At 43.5% G+C, this 23,906-nt stretch overlaps 1 protein-coding gene across 4 annotated transcripts in view; it reads left to right on the plus strand.

Annotated features, from left to right (window-relative positions):
* Nucleotides 1-23,906, plus strand: part of ITGA3 (integrin subunit alpha 3) — a 155,710-nt gene that overhangs the window by 52,182 nt on the left and 79,622 nt on the right. For all 4 annotated transcript variants that reach the window (XM_088443596.1, XM_088443595.1, XM_088443593.1 and 1 more), the window contains 4 exons: nucleotides 7,287-7,536; nucleotides 7,653-7,736; nucleotides 19,518-19,722; nucleotides 23,625-23,818. In XM_088443596.1, coding sequence (XP_088299722.1) covers nucleotides 7,287-7,536; nucleotides 7,653-7,736; nucleotides 19,518-19,722; nucleotides 23,625-23,818 — 733 coding nt within the window. The remainder of the gene's footprint in view (nucleotides 1-7,286; nucleotides 7,537-7,652; nucleotides 7,737-19,517; nucleotides 19,723-23,624; nucleotides 23,819-23,906) is intronic.

Genomic DNA, 23,906 nt, shown 5'->3' on the forward strand with positions numbered 1-23,906 from the left:
GTTGGCGGCCCTACTGATATCACTCGTGATGTCAGTAGGTGGACTTCCTGCTCTATTAGAGCAGGAAGTCCACTGGGGCTTGCAGCCACGAGACCCTACTGTAAGGGTCTCGACGCAAGCCCGAAGGTCGTGATGGTCTTGACCATTGCGACCATCACAAGACCCCTTGCGCTGCTTGGAGCCACATGAGTCACATGAGTTGCTGTGGTTATAATTACACCCTTCATTTCACTTTAGTTCTAGTCAACTTATATATTGTAGCCATATTTCTCGTCTAGGTACATAGCTATTTTTCAAGTCTCTGTAAAGATATATCCTTATACCACTTTATAACCACCTCTTTCATTAAAGTACACCTTTACATTTTAGCGATATATATACTAGGCTAAGAATATAAAAATTAATCCTCTGATAAATTTGAGGAGAGGGCATTAATTGCTGGATGGTCATTTGCTGGGTATGAGGATGATGGCTTTTTGTGCTATAGGAGGATGTCAGTCATGTATGTGTACTCCTATGGCCAGTGACCCGGGTCAAGATGGTGGCTACGGTACTAAGGAGGTTGATCCCTCGTGCTGCGGCAACATTTTCATAATGAACTATGGGGGTCATTCAGACCCACTCGCGAGCGGCTGTCCACTCGCAAGTGAGTCGATGGTCCCCACTGCGCATGCGCACGACGGAGGGAGCTCCGTCGTGCGCATGCGCGAGACCCGACGAGTGAAGGACTTTCCTTCGCTCGGAGTGTCTCATCAAAGGGGGCGTGCTGTCGATGGTGACTGACAGGACGCCCCCTTTGGTGGGCGTGCCTGCCAGACGGAGGCGTTCCCAAGGGAACGCCTACCGTCTGAAGCCGGCCCCACTGACATCACTGATAGAGCCAAAATCACTCCTGGCCTTGCGGTTGAAAAACCCAACCGCAGGCTTTTACTCGCAGTTCCGATGGTCGTGATGATCAAGACCATCGCGACCATCATTTTGCACGCTCGTATATGCTGTGGGTGGTGACCCACAGCTATACGAGCGTCCAGGAGGACGCTCCATATTAATGGAGGTGGGCCCTGATTCAGAGTGAGCGCTCTGGTCAGAGCGTCCGGCTCTGAATCAGGGCCTATCTGCTCTAGGTGCCATGTAAATAATGGATGTTTAATAATGTGTTTTTATTGACCAAGCATGCATTGCAGCACCTAACTAAAGGCCTGATTCAGAGATGGATGCTAATATGACTGCAGCTGCGATTTTGTACGTAACGCAGCTGCGAAAATGGTTCCAAAGATTACCGAGCATAAGGACGCCCTCTGCTGCATTCTTACATGTGTACAACGTCTCTACCTGTGTAAATATCGGTAACATTGACGCACATCGAGCAGCCACCTTGCCCTTGTTATAGGTCTGATCTGCCACAGCCTTGGCAGCTCTCCTGACATGCAGAGCAGCGTAGGAGATCGCAAGGGATATGTTATGCACATTCATATAACAGCGTTCAAATGGTCTGATACGCCTGCATCTGTAACCGCAATGTGATCGCTGCGCACGTGCAGTACGACTTACGTGCATGCGCACTGGCAAACAATCGTTCAATCTACATCCGTAATCACCATTGAGTTCATCTCTGAATCAGGCCAGAAGTCTGGCATCTGTGACGCTAGGTGTATTTACAACCGGCGCTGCATCTGGGGAATGTAAATGTATTAGCCGGGGGCGAGGAGCTGTTTCAGCTGACGGTATAAGGTCTTGGTAGTGACAGCGAGTTACCCGCCCACTACGCAGTGGGAGGAGTCAGTAACAGGCTGTTATGGACAGTGAGAGGAAATCCCTAGGAGTGGTGATTGGCGGAGTGAGGTCATTGGGACACATCTCTGAAAGAATATTTTGGGAAAAAACAGACAAGAACTCAAATGAAGCCGCACCCACTATTTAAATTCTTGCTGACAGGAAATTATTTGCATTCGCTCTCCAGAACAAATTTGTGCTCACATATTAACAAAAATGACCATTGTTTGGAGATAGTGAGGGGACAATGCATGAAAGCAGAGGATGTTGTAAAGGTATTTGCTATGGGCGTGCATTTTTTTCAGTGTTTGTATTAGCATTTGCACATCAAGCATATTGTGCCTGATGCAGAGTTGGAAGCAAATAGCGTGTATGTTGGTCCAAAACCGTGTGCATAGAAATAAATGTGTATATTCGCCCTTATGCAGAGTGATACGCATCTTGCAATACGACTTTAACCCAATGTGTTTGCCTGGTATGACACTAGTCATCACACCCTAAGTGCACACTTGCACATACCCTATACTATAGTAGGATACGCCTCCATACAGGTGTATTTTCGCTTTCAGAACTTGTGCTATGCAAAAACACTCAGTCAGCAGGCGTACATTCACTCTGCACCAGGAACTTTGCACAATTTTAAAAATGCTTTGCTACTTTTCACTGAAAACATTTTTCAACAGCTGCGATGGTTTAATAGGCATTTCTAATGGCTTTTCACATGATTTATAGATGGATTTACACACAGGCTTACTGTATGACACTTGGTATTACCATATTAATAAATACACTTTATTTGTACCTTTCACTCCCCTTTAATCCTAATTGCCTTTATTTTATTAATTAGCTACAGTTTCCAGTGTCTCGTTTATGCCCACATAATGATAATGAACTTCTCTTACTCTCTATCTAGATATTCAATGCTGTTTACAAAATTTAATATCTGTTAAATGAAAAATCCACCTAAACTGAACGTTTCGATTTAGTTGGAGTTAGGTGAGATATATAAAATATCAAGATTCCACTTAACCTGATTTCTCAATATTCTGATCCTATGGGTCCTACAGCGCCTCGGGCACCCTGAACAGGTGATTCTGCATCCAGTAGTAACCATAAGGTGCAGTGCTGCAGTATAAAAATGAGAATTGCATGCAGTAATAAGTAGATTGCAGTGATCGCGGTGAGTGACAAAATATGTGGGTCCCAGGGACCCTCCACTTTAAAAAATTGGGGTCCTAGCTGACCATTTGTGGGTCCCATCATAATTTATGCTTTAGAGCTCCCCATATACCTCTCAGACCTCCCCTAAACCCTTACAAATGATGCCACACAGCCATGCCCGGCCTTTACACATTATGCCGCACATTAATGCCCTTTACACATTATGCCGCACATTAATGCCCTTTAGTCCATCTATGCATTGCCCCCAGTAGTAGTCCCCCCTATGCATTGCCACTAGTAGCAGTCCCCCCCTATGCATTGCCACTAGTAGTAGTCCCCCTATGCATTGCCCCCAGTAGTAGTCCCCCTATGCATTGCCCCCAGTAGTAGTCCCCCCCTTTGCATTGCCACTAGTAGTAGTCCCCCCTTTGCATTGCCACTAGTAGTAGTCCCCCCTATGCATTGCCACTAGTAGTAGTCCCCCCTATGCATTGCCCTAAGTAGTAGTCCCCCTATGCATTGCCCCTAGTAGTAGTCCCCCTATGCATTGCCCCCAGTAGTAATCCCCCTATGCTTTATCCCTAGAAGTAATCTCCCTATGCATTACCCCTAGTAGTAATCTCCCTAAGCATTGCTCCCAGTAGTTTACCCCCTATGCATTGCCCCTAGTATTAATCCCCCCCCTATGCAGTGCCCCCAGTAGATTACCCTCTATGCATTGCCCCTAGTAGTTTACCCCATATGCATTGCCCCCAGTATTGGCCCACCTATTTGCCATTTAGTGACCTGGGCCTAATGCCCAGGTCACTCACACCTTCAATTGGGCCTAATGCCCCCTATGTACCCTGGGCCTTGTGCCCACCTATATACCCACAGGCCTATTGCCTGAATATATCCTATGGGCCTAGTGCCAAACAACCCTGGTGGTCTAGGGAGGGATTAAATAACGGTGGCCCAAGACCGCCTGCCTGTATGGTGGAGGAGGCTGCAGGGGGAGCTTCGTTAGCTCTTTTCCTTTCCACTCCCGCAGTCCTCTTCGGTCCTCAGCTTCATTCTCCTGCCGCTGACCCGTCCTGGCCAGCGGCCCCGCCCCTTCCTTCTTGATCACGCCGTCTTCTGGCCTCTTGCTCGGCCGCTGGAACTGTTGCCGCACCGCTCTTCTCTTCACTTGTCTTCGGAAGGTCTTCACTCCTCCCCTCCTCCGCCAGACTGAACGTTCCCGCTCAGTGGCGTCTATTCAAGACATTGCGAGCGGGCGGGGCTATGACGTGGCGAGCCGCGATTGGCTCATCGCGTCTGCCTCCTATTGGCTGCTGGACCGCGAGGCAAAAGCCATTATTTGTGCATGCTGACACAAAAGGCCTAAACATATTATTAATGGTCACTCAGTGGTTACATCAGTCTGTACCAGCTATTCTCCTGCCACATCCACCTGAAGGTGTGTGTATATATATATATATATATATATATGTGTGTATATATATATATATATATATATGTGTGTATATATATATATATATATAATATAAAAGTATAGGTTGAAGGGCACTCACCAGTGCAGCAATAAAAATGTCCTTTATTTGTTACATACCACCAGTGTTATAGGAACATGTGCTGTAACACTGGTGGTATATAACAAATAAAGGACATATTTATTGCTGCAATGGTGAGTGCCCTTAACCTGTAATTTTGCATTTGTGAACCTCAAGTTGTGGTTACACTGAGGTTGCACCCCAGGCTGCTGGACATGCTGCTGTGAGTGCTGGCCTTATGTTTTATATATATATATATATATATATATATATATAAATATATATTGTAAGACACACACTTTGTAAGCCATTTTGAATATCTGTCATTATCCTGAAACAATGCCAAAAACAACCAGGCTTCCTGTGTCCTGAGGTGGTTCTGCTCTGCGTTCACAGCTGTTTTTACTGTATCATCTTCCCAAACATGTCCTTTTCTGTCTGCTGCATCATCCGACCTCTGCAATGCATCATAATTGTCATAGCCTGTTAACACAGGATGATGTCTGATAAGATTACCCTAGTGCAGTGTCAATGTGAATGTGTGCATAAATTCTGTGATACTAAATCTTTGCAAAAGGATTCTTGGTTCTTAAAACGACTTATATAAATTATACAGAACATTTTTTCATATCTGTTAAAGGAATTTTATGGAAACGGTTATCTCTTTTATGTATTTTGCAAACAGGTGCTTATTTAACAATATTGTCAAGTTTCCCCCGTTAAATATTTCTTATTGAAACCTATTGCAGCGATAAGAAATGATATTAATATGGAATTTAGAAAATGTATCTTGCCAGGATACATTCTCTGTTACGTGCTTGCCCTGGCGAAGAGTACATAGCTATCATATCATATCGCTATACATCACTATCACTTTACTTCTAGGTAGGTTAATGCTCATGCATGGGCACTGTGTTGCAGGACATGCTGATGGGCGGGGTACAAAGGATGCCTCTTGGAAGATATTGTGAGAGAGTAAAAGGTGGCATTAGCTCCTGAGGTTGTGGTACATAATGTTGATGTTCAGTATGTCGACATTCAGAATGTTTACACTAGAATGTTGATACGCTCTGAATGTTAACACGGATGGAAGGTCAACATATCACATGTCAACATTCACATTGCTGACATTGACATAATGTCAACATTGCCATAATATAGACATTGTGAATGTTGATGGGTGGCATGGCGACAAGGCGAATTTACGTTGGGGAGATGAGTATCCCTAACCTCAGCCTAAACCTGACCAAACCCCTAAAATTGTGAAAAAATTGGCTATCGTCATTCTACTGTTGACTTTCACGATGATGACATTCTGTTATTGTCAACGTTCTGTAGTTGTCGGCGTTGTGAATGTTGATGGGCTGAATGTGAACATTCTTTCAGTGTCGATATTCTGGTGTCAGCATTCTGAACGTAGCCTATATCGCTACCAAGGCCCGGATGCAAAGAGCTAACCTTGTCGGATCTTGGTCACATTGCCATTATTGCAGTCCCCACTGACAGATATGAGAGCTTTTGTGAATGATAGTAGAGGGATCCCAGCAAATATCGGAGATAATAAATGTCCACACCACAAGCCTCTGAAAATTGGCTGCACATCTAGTTTAGTAATTGATCCCACAGTTACATAAAAGTATAGTTAGTCCTACTCAAATGAGCACACAAATTAAAACTTTGATGCAGAGTAGAAGGCAAATTGGTCATAATTACTCTCAGATTGCAATGTCATACTTGGTAAAATGTGTATATTGCCCTGTATGCAGAGTCGTACACATCTCTGTGACCATATTCCCCCTATCCCTACTCTTGGTTTTATAGCTGTCATCATACTCAGCAGTGCATATTTGCACCGGTCCTATCCCTGCAAACAGAAAACAGACATAGTTATGCAAATGCACAATTGCAGTTCCATTGACATCTTCTCTGTGTTTACGTACAAACGCCCTGTCACAGGTAAGTCATACCCTTTTAGCCGCAAATGTTGATGCAAATGAGTTGCATACAACTGTGCATCATCAGCACACGTGTACACTCAGCCCCGGTACATTTGCAGTGTGAATACGTCCGCAAAACTGACTTGGTGTTCAACTAATAGTTTGCGTGTGGCTGTCATTGGAGAATTACAGTGTTGTGCTCCTATTTGTGAGCAGACTTAATGTTACCATTTTAGATGCTAGAAAACCATTTTGCAACAGGAATATTGTACATGACTCTTTCTGTATTTCCATATATACACAGACTTTTCAGGTGTGCATGCAGCCCAGTGCTTTGCTTAAGCAGATATTCTCTGCAATATTTCCATCAATTCTGATTGCACGCTCCACCGTAATATAGCCTGTGATTGAAGTCTCTCTATGACGTGGGTGTACCTCAATTCAGGACGACAAGAACTACAGACCATACAGTTGTTATACTGTGTCTTTAACTGCAGTCAAGCAATAGAACTGGCTGTTGTTGGGAAAACGCACTTTAATTAACATACTGTGCATTCAGGGATTTTTTTTTCTGTTATATTTAATTTGTGTTATAGGACCTAATTAATTAAATGACACAGCGTAAGTGCAGGAAACACTGGCACACAGAACAAGAGTGAAGCATTCTAGGACATTGGCACAAATAGTAGAAGATTCTGGAATAAGATATAATTTGTGACATTTAATAAATGTATTGGTTTTAAGAGCAATTACGGCTGATAATTATTTTTTGATTGATGATACAGATATAAAATGAGAATCTTTTAGAAAATGGGCTGAGTGTAAGAACAGATAGTTCTGAGATATGTGGTATTAATGCTTCTGGTTCCTATATCTTTGCCAGGTCTGTGCCCACAGGTATACAGCAGTGCAGTGGTCTGGTAGCGAGGACCAGCGCAGGATGATTGGCAAGTGCTATGTACGAGGAAATGACTTGGAATTCAATGACGCAGATGACTGGCAGACATACCACAATGAGCTGTGCAACTCAAACACTGACCATGAACGGACTGGAATGTGCCAGCTGGGCATTAGCGGGGGCTTCACCAAAAACATGCTCTATTTTGGGGCTCCAGGGGCATACACATGGCAAGGTGAGGCACTCATAATGAAATATGAAAGTGTGCACGAGTGTCTGTGCAAATTATTCCTACAGACTTGAGTGTTTGCCAGAGATGCTAAGCAATTGCTGTTATATTGTGATTTTTAGGTACAGACTATATTCTGCAGAGAGATAACTGGGACTTGAAGGAGGTCTCCTACCCAAGTGAAAAACTACTTAACATCTACATGGGTAAATATTCTGTCTCATTCCTTTTCCTCTGCTGATTACTTGAACCACACTATCTACTTTCCTCTGTACCTCATAGTTTATAAAACCAGCTCCACTTTCCAATTTCATATACTACTGGAGCTTTATTAAGACTGCATGGAGCCATGGGCAGGGTAGCTCTGTTTGCTTCATCCGCCTATATGTAGTCCCGGCCCCTGTCCATAGATCTGTGACATGAGAGGTGCACTCCCACCCCCCCCTCACACTGGCACATGCACAGTGTAGACTCTGGCAGAGCCTACTGCACATGCACATATCAATGAGAAAATGGAACCATTGCTATTTTCTTGGTGGTTTCTCTATTGTGCATTCACATATCTCTCAGAAAATGGCGTCATCGCCATTTTCCCGGGAGATATTTTCAGCGGCGGCCGCAAGGTGAGTATATTCACTTGGTGCATGGTGTGTGGTGTGGGCTTCCCCTGGACTTAGGGGCCCATGTGCACCACACATCCTGCACCCATAGATATGCCAATGCCTATGCCTAACACATTATCACTAAAATACTTAATTTTAAACTCCTATGAAATATGTAATCTTGTTTTCATTACTGTGAATTTAAATGATTATAGAGAACACAAGGTATAGAAGTATATATGACTGCATATAAGCAAGTGCCTAGATCATGTTTTCCATCTTTTGAGGCCACCCTTCCGGGAGGGAAGGTGCAGATCGCCAATGCAGGGGGCTTGGTGACAAAATTCACATCGTTATGGCACCATTCTAGCAGTGTAACGGTGCAAATTGCCACAGTAGGCAGAGCTATGATAATTAATATTTGCAGTGAATTGTGTCATCAAGCCCCACCCAGTCCACTAAGGAAGTGGGTGGGATATGAGAGGGTTCCCTGCTCTCCAGGGAGTCTGGGAGAACTCCCCAAAATTAGTCAGCCTGCCAGACACTCTGGGAGAGTAAGCAAATATGGACAAGGTTATGTGTCCAGAAGCAGTAGTGTCCATATTGATATAAACAGCTATGGAACAGATTTTCCAGTGCGGAAAAGCTTCTGTAGCCGTGATGTTTGCTGCCAGGACTCATACTGCTTCGCCAGCCCGTCTTTGGGTTTTGTCAGCGTCAACGTTGAACTGGAAATCGGGGATTGAGCTTCCAGTACTATTTTCATGAAAATTACATGAATAAGCCATTGATATTTGGCAGTAGCCACTGCTGGCAATATCATTTGATAAACAGCAAAAAATCCTAATAGATGTTTTCGCTGGAGACAGGGATTCAGGGCTTCATAAATAGACTGCTACATTCTATCAGATCTCACAGTAATAAGTTTCCCATATTTGGGTCCTCAGTTACTAACTAGTTTTATCACCAAAACGAGTGATAAATGTCACTGTGTATGATAAATGGTGCTCCAGCCAATCAGCTCTCAACTGCCATTTTTCTAACAGTTGACAGTTGGGAGCTGATTGGCTGGAGCACCATTTATCATACACAGTGAAATGTATCACTCGTTTTGGTGATAAAACTCATTAGTAAATGGGAACCTAAATATCATACAACTAACATCCATGTGTTTGCATTATCAGTGCCTAGAAGAGTGACAGTATGAGTATATACCAGCAGGTACTCATAGTATACCAGAATTGTCCATATGAGTGTTCATCACCAGATATACAGAGCATTTAAGAACTGACAATATAATTGTGTCCCAGTTGATGCCCAGACTGTACCAATAGTGCCCACAATATACTAGCAGTGCCATTGTTCCAGCAGTACAAAATGAATGATAGCTATTATGGTACTCGAAAAAAATATCTGTATGTATATGCAATAGTAGTACTAGAAGTGTCCCTATGCTTTTCTTATCAAAGGTGTCATGTGCAAACTGTCAAATGCCTTTATGCAGTTGGTGTCTGTCTCTGGGATCAGGGAGTGGAGGAGGCCATGGACTTTGTACTCCTACCGTTTACTGTATCTGTGAAACACAAAGCATAAGAATAAACGCAGTGTTGGCTTAAATTAGCCTCGATGAAGCCATGTGAAGGCTGTGGCTTCTTTCATTTTATACTAAATTGGCATGGAATTTTGTCATAGATCATAGATTTCCTATGTGCATATTGGGAGGAAGCTTCAGTTTGAGAAGAGTGTATATATATTCTTGGTATTTTGCTTCAGTGATGCAAGACTGAGCACCAGAAGTCACAGAAACAATGGTGAGCCCTGATTGGAAGCTTTCATCACACATTTAACAGAGGCGTCGGAGCAGTGCAGCCACAGCAGCACTATATTGTATAGCAAGTTACTAAGGTTTCAACCTGGCAGTAGCCTAGCAGTCTCCCTCCCCTTTCTATAGTTAAGATTTCTGAAGGGAAAAAAAGGATTTTGGAAATTTGGACACTGTCTACGTCACTAAACACTCTGGACCTGATTCAGACCCTCTCGCAAGCAGCCGCTTGCTCGTACATGGCCGATGTTATGCATTTGCGCATGCGTATGCATCACAGTGCACGTTCGCGAACTAGCACGAGCGATCGGGAAGCGCTCGCTCGCCCTGCAAAGACAGCCCAGTGGAATGAGTGACAGGAGAGGCCGTTTGTGGGTGGTAACAGGGGCAGGGCAGTAGTAACGGGGGAGTGGAGTTGCGAACGCAGGCGTGCCTGAGTGTTTCAATGCCGTTTCAGAGGCGTGCATACTTGACAGACAGCGTCAGAGTACACGTCACCTGGCTGGTTTTTACACTGAAATGCTTGCAGTGCTTTCAGTAGGGTAAAGGCAACCGCAAACGCTGAGGTCAGATCCGATGGAACCCGATGTACCGATGGCTGTATATTCTTCCTGGAGATGACGTGCGCTAGTGGGCGGCTAAAGACAGACTGGTGGGCGTCTATAGACACAAAGTGATCGCTCGCCAAGACATAGTGGGCGTGCTTATGCCTTACCGTGAGATCGCCTGCCTTCTAGCAAGCGGGTCTTAATCAGGTCCTTTGTAATCATCTACCTTCCTCTGCACTTCACATTCTATTAAACCAGCCAAATTCCATGTATCACACCACCCACTCTGTACCTCACATTAAATAAAACCAGCCTCACTTTTCTATAACTCACTAGCTGTACCTTATATCTTATTAAACCAGTCATGGCATGACTTGGTAGCACCAAGCATCTTTTCGTGCGACTATTTACCTCCAAATGCGTCTTTTTCATGATGCAAATAGGATGCACAAGCAGCTTCTGCTGACAAAAATGAACGCGCATCAACCCAGGATTTTGTCAGTGTAAATGGATCCACCCAGGTCCAGGGACCCGGGGATCCAACTCTGGTAGCTTGCAGGGTTGGCCATGGGTCGTTTCCGTTTCACCCTGCAGTGAAAACGGCGCGATCCGGATCACGATGACCTGGATCGTGCCGCATGCTGCCCAACTTCAGTGGCACTTGGAGATGACATCATCTCCAAGCGTCCACTGCAACCAGGGCCGGCCCGACCAGCACTCGAAGAGCGAGGTAAGAGGGAGGGGAAGAAGTGCTGCCTACCTGCGCTGGAAAAGCCGGGTCACTGCAGACCCATCTTTGGTGTAAAAGGGGTCTGTCCTGGGTCTGATTCAGGTTGGAAACGTGTTCCAAATCCCGGGTTAGACCCGGGACTTTGGTATAAAAGTGGTATTATTGATGTCATTTACAGACTAAATATAAGCACCAGGATATTTAGCTGTCATTCATTTGACTAGCTATATTTTTGTTTTTTGGATTTCTGTTGAAGGGGTTTTTCTTTAATTTGTCACACAATGCTTTATATACTAAATAGCATTTAAAAATTATCCTTGTCTTTCCCCTCCTGGTTAAATTGTTTAGAGGAGCCTTCACACTTCTGTTATTCCAGGTATATTATTTAGTGCATTAGTATTAGACTTTTCAATAAAAGAATGTCCAACATTAGCTTTACATACTCTTTCAACCAGATCCCACAATACACGGCTTACTATTACTAGCAATAGCTCTTTTTCCTATTGTACAATAGAGATATGTAAGATAAAGCAGGCCTGGTCTATACAGTTAATGGATAGAACCTGTGCATCACACACATTACACCATACTTGCCAACCATCCCGGAATGTCCAGGAGACTCTGAGAAGGTAGGCCAGCTTTCCAGATCTGCTCACTTGTACAGTGAAGTGGACGATCTGGGGGCTTTATTAATGTGATTCACAATGAACTGAATCATCATGGCCAACCATCTGATGCTCGATGCTGTAAAACATCCCACACAACTCCTGCTCCCCGCTATCTCATAGAGGGCATTTTTTAAATGTTGGCAACTACGCATTTCACCAAATATCCTCATATTAATTAATGTAACTTGTGGTTGTGGTTTAAGTTTATATCATTTCCTAGGAGGGATACAGCTAAGCTCTGTGGAATGCCAGAGATTTAGTTAGGACATGTTATATACTGGGCTTCTTTACTCTGCCTGTCAAGCTGAGTCACTTGATTTGCACAGAACTGTTTGTCTTTCACTCTCTCTATTTAGGTGTGTTTCTTTTAAAGGAGAATTACGGTATTTTATTTAAAGTTTGGAATAGAACCATTCTTCTAATTATGTTACCCCATTACCTCTATATATAATGTATATATAGCACAGGGGTTTTTCTCCTGGTGACTGTGTACTCTGCTAGGGTTGCCTTCAGATCTCCCTTCTAAAAAAGACAATGGATGGGTGCTGGGGAAACTGAGAATGTACAGCCCCTGTCCCCTACTCTGCTTCCCGATGTTACATATTGACACTTACATCACATGTGTTCTTTCTGCATCTGGTGCTGATCAATATCCAACTTTTGGGTTCCATTGTGAGACTATTGGTCATAATGGGACCCTCAGTAATGAGATGGTAAGATTTTTTATTTGTACAATATCACACATAAAACCCTCCTACGATTTATCTAGCTCTTGCTCCATGCAAGTCAAAACAATACTGTATCTATTTGGCTTACCTGAAAAGTCTGTCAGTATATATTGACTACATGGTTCAGATCTCTTCCCTATGTCTCACTTTATAGTTTTCTGCGTTAGAGTATTAAAGGAACATTGCTATGAAAAAATGTCTTGTGTCACATCTGTGTTTTTAGATATAGCTATGTCCTATTTCTGTTTTCTTGATTTGGAATCCGTAAGTGCAGATACACTGTGAGAGCTATTTATGAATTGCAGAAGTATAAAACCGAAGCGCAACTGCTTCTTTTGTGACGTTGTATGGCTACAGTCGCACAATTGTGTGTAATTGTACAGGGAAGCACATTATCCAGAGCACCTACCAACCTACAAAACTAGGTGCAGATCTCTTTTATTGAAAGATTATAAAGTGGGTGTGCACGAGGAAATGCACTTTGCAGGAAAGTTGTGGTACTCTGGCAGATTTTGCAGTAAATACATGAACCTGTGTATCTCTAAAAAAAACAAACCGTGGGCATCAGTCATATCTTGCTGTGATATTTTATGTAAGGCATACATGCCTACTTATGGTTTAGAGTGACAAGTGAAGGAAGATGAGTTGTATGATCGCAGCTATGTGAGATGGTATCATCATAATGCAACTGAGGCAGATAATGTTCTCAAGCACTAGTCAGGTAGCTCGGATCCCCGCAATTCATGAGCCTCCTGGAGTAGTCAAGTAGGAGGTAAGACTCCATTGTATCTCAGGTTTCCATACCTATTTTTATTATTATTATTTAGTTCAGACACTGGTGCACCCAAACTATATAGATAAGTGAGGAAAACTACCTGTACTGTAACTGTTTCATAGTATATGTGACCTAAAAGGAAGTATAGAGTACATTTTAAGTTACATACTGTAAGTGTCCTGCTTTTTTATTTAAATATCATGTCAGTTTTATACCTAGGCTATACACTATTGGTCTAATTCAGAGTCGCACAGAACTAAGTTTTGCAGACAGATCTTGCACTTTTTTGCACTACACATGTCTGTATCAGAGCATGCGCAACTAGGAGCAGTTCAGAGTCATATACATCCCAACCATATTTCGGCTGCATCAGTGTAATTAGGCCTCAACTAGGCATTCCCACCTAGGCTAAGTGTTCTGAAGTTATGTCGTGGGCAGGTAGGCAGAATGGCAGGCTATTCAGAGTGGAGCGTATGCAGAGATCTGTCTGATTTCAGACAGACTTCTACCACAAAGGATAGGCCTGGTGCAAATGCACGCTGATAGTGATACAAACCACTTTCACAAGGGAATGACCTGGGGAATTGCACTCAACATTGAATTCAGACAGAGATCCACATTTATTTACGTGCCTGCAATGTGGCCACATCTATGGCCGACTTACGTGCAACTCAGGACCTATGTTATTAACGAAGTAGTTATGACACAGCTATGTAATGTTTGCAGTGAGAAGTAACAAACCATTGAAAGTCAGGAAGAAACAACTATAGCTCTGTTACATATAGAGGTATATTTTAGCCAGTTAAGAGTAAAGGCTCATCCAGCGTAATGCCGTTTAAGAAACTGCCGGTGTTGTATTACAATTGACTACAATCCCAGTATACCACAAGTAAGATATTGGCAGGCATGAATTAATTTCTTTATTGTGCCAGGCTAGCTTTTAAAATGGACAGAAGTAAAATACTCAGTATGGAAATGTAAAATGGCCATGGCATCATTTTCACATGTCACGTATGGGATGCATATTGCATTGCTGTCCATTATCTGTAGTTGGCGGTACAGTATTTTAGTGACAATATTCTCCCATTAATTTCCATTTGGAATGTAACATGATTAGTTTCTGAAAAGAAACTTAGCTGGACAAGTGGTAAAAAGGTACACATTTTCCACAGAAAATAGATAACAAATATTACATACCGAAATGATATTAAAACGTACATAACGTTTAATGTCAACAATGCTGTATGACACATTTAATAAGAAATTAGTATATTTTTGGTATTGACATTGATAGTGGTGAAATGGGACATAGGAGCTAATTCAGCATTGCACGCAAGTGCATTGCTGAAGGCAGATTCCCGATTATCGGCAATCTGCACGTGCAAGGCCAGGCCAGCCTGAGTAAGCTGAGGCTTAAGCTGCGTATCCATTAGGTGATTTTAATGAGCGATTGAATGATTACAACATCGTAATTGTTCAAACGCTGATTAATCGTGCACTATAATGTCGGAAACGACCAGCGATGCGCGCTTCCGCTGGTCATTTCCAACATCAGTCATCGCCTGAACATGCTGGTCAACCTGCCGATAATGACAGATTGCCCATGTTCAGGGATGAGGGTGGGTGCCTGCACTGAACGACATATCGTTCAGTGTAGGCACTGCAGTGGATGAGGAACGACTGTACGAGTACGATGTACTGTCTTTCCATAGTCAGCATGTGGATACACAGCTTTAAGCTGGGTACACACATTTACAAACAGCGGCTAATCAGGTAAAACCCTCCAGATCAGCAGACATGGCACAGTGGGCCTGATTCATACCTCATTGCTAGCAGGCAATCGCTCGGAGCGAGCGATGTTTTGCAAAGTGCGCAAGCGTATGCATCGCAGTGCGCGAACTAGTCCGAGCGATCGGAAAGCAATCGCTCGCCCAGCAGAGACGGCCAAGCTGAATTAGTGACAGGTCAAGCCGTTTGTGGGTGGTAACAGGGGAGGCCACTAGAAACGGGGGAGTGGAGGTGCGAACGCAGGCGTGCCTGAGCATCTTAACGCCGTTTCAGAGGTGTGCATAATTAACAGGCAGCGTCCTAGTACATGTCACCTGTTGAATTATACACTGGAGTGCTTGCGGTAGGGTACAGTCAACTGCAAGCGCTGCGGTCACTTCTGATGTACCGATGGTTGCATACACTTCCTGAAGATGACGTGCGCTAGTGGGCGGCTAAAGACTGGCTGGTGGGCGTCTGCATACACAAAGTGATCGCACGCCAAGTTATAATGAGCGTGCTTATGCCTTGCCGTGCGATCGCCTGCCTTGACATTTTAGCTGAAATACGCTGGGAGCGAGCATCGGCATCTAGCGACCAGGTCTGAATCAGGCCCAATGTGTACAGGCCTCTATGGGATCGGGTGGTCGGCCCGATGAATATTAAACAGCAGATGAGATTCGACCACCTGAACCCTGCCGTTGCAGGAGCGTTATAAGCCGTTTATCGGCTAATGCAGCTGCATTGAGACAGAATACACATTCTCTTGACATCGAAAGAATGGCCTGACAATTGTATAGGTGTGTACTCAGCTTTACTCAGCTGGCTGGCGGCCCGGCGCTGTCCACCATAATGACCGATGGTCGCTATGGTTATCCCAGCCTGCGACCTCGGTCGCAGTGCTGGGATCGCAAATGCAGCAGGGGGTGTCCTACACCTGCTTCATTTGTATATTTACTTTGCAATTCCGTCCCAAGCTGAATCACCCCCATAGTTATCTGTGTGATTAAAGATCCATCGTTGAAAACTTCTGGAACACAGAAATGGCAGAAGCAATGTTAGAAGCACATAATAAGCTAAGTAGCATGTGAACTTGCAGCCAGACAGGAACAGCAGATATGAAAATTTGGTTTAATTTGGCATATTACAATACAAGTTCTCATTGTATAAAGACGGTAAATTTTCACATGATGCAGTAATATTATCCAGACGGTGGTATGAGTGCCTGAACTCCCTGATGTAGGGGGTGAGGATTTCTTAGATACCTAATTTAAATGAGATCTACATTATTATTCAAACAAAATGTGTCCCTTTACATTTGGATAAAGTAAGAAAAAGTTCCTTTACAATTTTTATGTTGCTTCAACAAAATGTGCAGTAAATTTGCAGCAATGACCACAGAATTTACCAAGCTTTGTCTGGTTAAGACTTACTTAAGTTGACTCAGATATCCTTCTTTCATAATTTCTTTAGACATATAGGGGTCAATCCTATTAGGTGCGAATGGCGAGGTGCGAGTTGCTATTTTCACTTCGAATTCGCGTAGCGAATTCATTTTGCTATCCAATTAGCAACTGGCACTGAATCAGTCAGACTGAGTACCTCATTCATACCCGCTCGCTAGATGCGTTCGCTCGCTCCCAGCGTATGCAAATCCAGCGCATGCCCAGCAAGGCAGGCGATCACACGGCAAGGCATTAGCACGCCCACTATGTCTTGGCGTGCGATCACTTTGTGTATGCAGACGCCCACCAGCCATTCATAAGACACCCACTTGCGCACGTCATCTCCTGGAAGTGCATGAAACCATTGGTACATCAAGCACCATCGGATGTGCTCGCTGCTTGAGGTAGACTATACCCTGCCGCAAGCACTGCGATCACTTCAGTGTGAAATACAACCAGGTGACGTGTACTATGACGCTGCCTCTTAATTATGCACGACTCTGAAATGGAGTTGAAACACACAGGCATGCCTGCGTTCGCATCTCCACTCCCCCGTTTCTAGTGACCTGCCCCTGTTACCACCCACAAACGTCTCCTGTCACTCATTCAGCTAGGCTGTCTATGCTGGGCGAGTGAGCACTTCCGATCTTTCGCAGTGATTCGCGCAGGCGCATTGCGATGCTTGCGCAGATTGCAAATATCGGTCAAGTACGAGCGATCGCATCATAGCGAGCGGGTCTGAATCAATCCTGAATTCGCAACTTTCCACTCGCACTTTCCACTGAGGGTGAGAGATGGAAAGGAAAATCTTTATTTTAAGGTTAAAATGTGGGGCACACCGTGCTGAACCCCTTGGACATCCCCCCTAATGACTAATTAGGCATTTGGAAGTTTCCAATTAGTTTAATTAGTCCAATAATTCAATAATTACATGTAATTTTTGGGGGTAAAAAAAAATGTCCTCAAATTACCCCAAAATCAACTTTTTCGTTAGTTTAGGCACCCGAAATTCAATTACAATAATTTTTTTAAATAATTGTGTTTATAATAGTTTTTACATTTTTCAAGGTGCCCTCAAAGTACCAAAAAATCACCCTTTTTCCTACTTTTTTGCATTTTTCTTTTAATTCGTTTGAGATTAAATGAAAAAGTTAGTTTTTCATAATTTTCTTGCATTTATAAAAAAAAAAATCCCACAAATCAGCCATTTGAAACCATTTAAAACCCTACAGTACCTTCCTAATGCCCACAAACAGCCTTTTATACGGTCCTGCTAACGAAAATTATCCATTTTGGTGGGTCCAGGATGGTCTCAACACATTTTAATGCATTTCTCGCAAATCTTATTTGGCAGTCAATTCGCACCCCTCCGCTGCGAGTAGTACGAATAGGCATTTTTAATTGGATTGGAGAATTCTCGGCAGAGTAGTAAAATGAAGTAAATTGCGCTTACCTGTCATCCTTAGGCTCAGTTATGTGATGGGGACAGGTTTGCGCATCCGTTTGTCCACATATCTACATTACATTGACCATAAATAATTTGAGTTGGTGCTGGACCACCAACCTGAGGCACCCCTGCAAGTGTCCCGAGGCACCCCAGGGTGCCGCAGCGCACAGTTTGGGAACCACTGCCTTAGAGCTTTTGTGTTTAGACCTTTTTATGTGTACACACTTACATTTGTTTATAGCCTTCTCATCCAGTGGAAAAACAAAATTCTTTTGGGACCCATAACAACATTATTATGTACTTTTGAATCAGATGCAAAACAAATAGAGCAAACTGTAAATTGACATTTAACACATTACGTACCATCATATGCTATTGAAATGCATGGCATACCATGCAATAAATGTCAATTTACAATCTTGCTACACAGTTAAAGCAATTCACTAAATAAACACAACTATGTTTTAAACATGTACCTTATGACAAAGTAACCTCTGCCAGTAATATTTTTTGTTGTATTGGGTGCCCATTTAATTAATATATCAAAGTATGCGTGTAATTTTTTCAGAAAACAACACTGGTGCTACTCAGCCATGTTGTCTGATGAGGACGATTGGAGGTATGCCCAGTCAGCATGGCCAATGAGCTGTAAATGGCACTGTCACTGCTGGTCCTGGTCAGGTACATAGTGTAGTTGTTCCATTCTATAAGATGGGGCATTCAATAATATAACAAATGCAGGCACTGACAGAGATACTAGAATGGGCTTTCAGCTTTCAGTCCCAAATTTGAGAGGTTTCCTATAAGACAGAGCTGGACAAACACTGGTAGCTATAGAATTGAAGGTTTTCAATATGTCTCAATAGATTTCTCATACCCTCCCTTTTTGGTATATAGTCGGGAAGCTGACGGACCTAATCCCGACAGCCGGCTTCCCGACTGCTTAATCCCGGCGAGGGTTAAATGACAGGCATCTAAATGTAGACGATCGAAGGGACGCCGAGCGCCAAGCGCGGACAGCCGCCGGGGGGGGGAGGGTTAGGTTTAGGGTTCCCGGAGGGGAATTATGGTTAGGCACCCCCCCCCCCACCCGTGAGGCTTGGTATAGGCTAGGGGAGGTTAGGGTTAGGCACCCCCGGGGGACGGTTAGGGTTAGGCACCCCCCGGGGGACTTAGGTTTAGGCGGCGGGGAAGGGGGGTTAGGTTTAGACACTTAGAGGGGGGATTAGGGTTAGGCACTGGGGGGGGAAGGTTAGGGTTAGGCACCCCTAAGGGAGGGTTAGGGTTAGGGGGTAGAATTAGGTTAGGCAATACTTACCTTGGACGATCTGGATTTCCTTCTCTGCCGTGATGCCGCTGTGGGATTCCAACCGGCGGGCATGGGTCCGGCGGTAAATCATACCGATTCCCCCTTTTTGGACCGGTCAGTTATCTTTTAATCTGCATCTTTCACAGGGTACTCTGTCCAGATTGGTAAAGGTGTGCTGCTACAGAATGACGTGACCATTGTCTCAGGGGCTCCTCGCTGGAATCATAAAGGTGCCTTATACCTGATGGAAATGGTGGCAGATTCCATGCAACTCAAACAGGTCCTGAGTGGGGAGCAAGTGGGCTCCTACTTTGGCAATGTCATTGCTCTGGCTGATTTTAATAATGATGGGTAAGTGCAGAAAATATATTCTTTTTGTTCCTAATATTAATATACCCTATGCTAATACAGATGTGTTCACATACACCTATAGTCTAAATTGCAACAAATCTCTCAGTTTGGCTCGCTAAGGACTTAGCAATTTTTTGTTAAAATATGCCTCTTACCATTCTTTTGCGACAAGAATAATCCTAAATATTTATACTATACTATGATCATGAAAAACTCACGAAAAAGTATGCAGTCTGTGTAAAAAGGCAACAGAGGTCCTATACGTGTGACTCGCACCACACATTAATGTGCTTAGGGCCTGACTCACAGTTGGGAATAGAGAGAGATCGCTCTCTCAACTGATCATCTTGGTGAAACCGTGCTGCTCTGCAGGTGGGACAGATTTAAAATGTGCAGAGAGATTTAGATTTGGGAGGGAGGTGTCCAAACTGACATCGAAATTGTAGAGCAATAATAAACCTGTACAGTATTAGTGGGCTACATATAAAAACAGCCAGTATTTACCCTACATGCCAAAAAAAAATTATGTATTTACACCCCTTGCATTGCAACATGGTTTGCCCAGGTACACAGTTAAGTGCTATCTCTCTCTCTATTCCCAACTCTGAATCAGACCCTTAATCAGCTACTTTATACCAATTCCTTAGAGACAAAAAATACTAATCCTAAATAGGCTATTTAGTACACTATTAGCTACTTAGTAAACTCTTAGCAAATTAAGGGGCTTATTCAACATTGCACGTATGTGCGATGCTAAACGCAGATTACCGATTATCGGGTATCTGCACATGATGCCCCCGTTTTCCAGGAGTGGGAAAGCCAGGATCTGCATCCACGGACGCAGTTTCCTGGCCTCGCAAGCTGACCAGCCTGCGTAAGCTAATGCTGTCGCAGCTGGCTGCCACCGTCTACCTCGCAATGGTTATCCTAACCTGCGACCTTGGCAGGTTGGTGTCACAAGCCTCCTGCTGCATTTGTATAATAGCAAGGATGGAATTGCAAAGCTGCTTGTGTGCGGCTGTGCAATTCTGTCCTTTGCTGAATCACCCCATAAGACACAAAGGGCCTGATTCAGACCCGCTCGCAAGCGCATAGCGCTCGCAAGCGGGTCGATGGCCGGGGAGTGTGCGCACTGCGCGTGCGAGAAATCACTTGCTCCGGGGCTCGCAGCAAAACGGGGTGGCTGTCGATGTTGATCGACAGCTCGCCCCGTTTTGTAGGCGGGTCAGGGGATGGTTTGCCGAATGGAGGCGTTCCCTAAGGAACGCCTGCCGTTTGGGGGTGGCGCCACTGACATCACAAGTGATATCAGTGGTGAGCTTCCGGCTCTATTAGAGCCGGAAGCTCACTGGGGCTTGCGGCAGACGAGACTCTACCCGGGGTCGCGATGGTAGGGACCATCGCGACCATCACCTGGCCGCTCGCTAAAGCTGTGGGTGGTCACCCACAGCTTAGCGAGCGGCCAGAAGGCTGGCTAAAAAAAAAAAAAGTGCCGCCCTGATTCAGAGCGAGCGATCTGAAAGAGCGTCCGGCTCTGAATCAGGGCCAAAATTCAGGAAACAGTACTCAAGCACGGAAATTGCTACCCATGACAGAGCTTCTAAATTGCGCGGCCATATGATGTAAAAAGAATAGGTATGAGGGCACATCTGTTTATGGATAAAATGTGAAATATAAAAATACACATAATGAAAGAAATAGAATAATAGTAAAAGATGATTTAGTACCAGAAAAAATGGGGACCTGTAGAACAAATTCTGCTGTTTATAACCTGCAGATGTTTCTCAAGAATGCTCCAGTTTTCTTGGGGAAGCGCAAATAATTACAGGTTGAATCAACTACATTGGTGCATATTGTGCCTGCTGTTAAGGAAAGAGTTGGTCAGATAAGGTCTCCCATGCTAAATACAGGCTAGATACACAAGTGCAGCCTAAAATGTTCCCATATGCAAGAGCAGGGCCTTATTAAAGGGGGGGGAGACAGGGGCCACACGTGGTCAGTCTGGCTCTGCAATTGCAGAGAACAGGCACCCACCTGCACCTGTTCTCGGAAGGGGACTGCCGTGGCTATGTGTTCTGCATGTACAGTGCATACAGCGCAGAGTGGCTCCTGAGTCCCCTCATCAGCATCATGTCAGTGACACATTTAAGAGATGAACAGGGCACATTTACTGGTTAGTAAAGGTCAGAGCCTTGTTTTTACGTATCCTCAGTGGAGATTGTACCCTGGCAAATACATTTGAGCTGAAATCCCTTCTTCATTCCCCAATCCTCCTACATACATTGAGGCACATTTATGTATGTAACTTTGCCACACTAGTGATAAATTCAAGGGTACAATAATGAGAAGTAGCAAAAAGACATTCTCAGTGCCTCACTGTCATTCTTTTAATACATTAATAAGGCTGCCCCAGTCTAGTCCTAAAGTGATACTAGGCAGGACTAATTATTATAGCCACAATTTAACATAAAAATATATTTGGCCCCATTATTTAATTTATAAATAATTGTTCTTATTATATATATTGTCAGTGTAATTAAAATGTTATTTTTTTATTTACTGTTACGTTTTCCGCAATAATAAATTCATTAAATAATAATTCATTGTTTGAGCCCCTTAATTAAGTGTTAATCAGTAACAATTAACGATATATGTTTAATGTGACCCTTTATTATGTTATGGCAGGTAGCTGGAATACAGTTTGAGCAATCTTGATCTAATGTTTGGTGACTTTTTTTTCTGATGTATTTTGCTGTGATTTGTGAGCTACAGTAGTAGCTTATTGCATCCAGGCATTTGTATTCTTAGAACTGAAAAAATCCAAACAGCAACTGCCCAGTGTCTCGTGTTTACAATTCACAAGAACATTTCAGCGATTTTGCCTTTAATACTTCCAGTAATTTACAACTCAGCCTCAAAAATTGCAGAAAATCAATAACTTTACAATATCCTCTTGAAATGAGGAAGCCACAAACTTCCACTAAGCTCCTGGAGGTAAATTTGCGGGACTACTATATATAATAGAATGTATTGAATTGCATTAAAGTAGCCAAACCAAACAACACATTCACAGCGTGTAGCCAGCTCACATCCTTATTAAATGAAGACAGCTCTGTCCCAGACCTTACTGGAGCAATAGATAAGGTAGTCTAAATAAGTGGAAGACTGTAAAGTACTGCCAATATGCTGTCATGCTGGGCTTCCTTCCTCCTATAAGCTGTCTTTGGTGCCCTTCCTCCTATAAGCTATCTAATGCTGTCTTTGATGCAAAAAAAATAGCAGATCTGACGTATTTCACCGGGAAGATGAGAATGTCCTTCCTGATGAAATGCATTGGAAAGTATATGGTGTTTTGGGAAAAAGATTGTTTCGTTGAAGGATTGAGTTAGGAGATTGTGTTTTGGGAGGATTGAGAGATAGATGTTTTGGGGGGATTGGGAGGGAGATGGATTTGTTGAGAGGTCGGTTAAGAGATGGTTTGCAGGATTGTTAGGGAGATGAATTTGCTGGGGATTGGGAGAAAGATGGTTTTGTTGAGAGTTTTGGAAAGAGATGGTGATGTTGGGGTATTGTTAGGGAAATGGGGATGTTTGGGGATTGGCAGAAGGATGGTGTTGTTGGGGGACTGAGAAAGAGAACAAAAAGATCAGCCAATCAAGCCATAAACATAAAAGAGAAGAGAAAGGGGCTCTGAACCAAAGGGTTGCAAGCAAATGGTAACGGAGGCTGTGCCCGCATAGCGAAAGTTAAGACAGTAAGATGGATAACAATGTGTAGCTATATACCCAGAGAGGAGAGGAAATCAATGGTTGTTAGTTTTTTTGTTTTTGCAGTGTCCCGCACAAAGCTGTTTTAACGATAATACACATTGTCATCATTTATTTATTTCTCTATTCCCACAGATGGCAGGAGATTGCAGTTGGTGCCCCTTTTTACTTTAATCGGAAAGAAGAGCTGGGGGGAGCAGTCTACATTTATACAAATGAAGTTGGGAGTTTTATTGATAAGCCATCTGTAGTGTTATATGGTCCCACAGCATCTGGTTTTGGTTTTGCATTGGCAAACATTGGCGATATAAACCAGGATGGCTTCACTGGTAAGTAGGAGCAGTAATATAGGTTATATGGTGTTTTATGTAAAGTTTTAAGGACAGATGATATGGAGTAAAAGTATGATTTATGGGG

Source organism: Taudactylus pleione, unplaced genomic scaffold (assembly GCF_031769625.1).
Source record: "Taudactylus pleione unplaced genomic scaffold, aTauple2 ptg000331l, whole genome shotgun sequence".
Taxonomy (NCBI): Eukaryota; Metazoa; Chordata; class Amphibia; order Anura; family Myobatrachidae; genus Taudactylus; species Taudactylus pleione.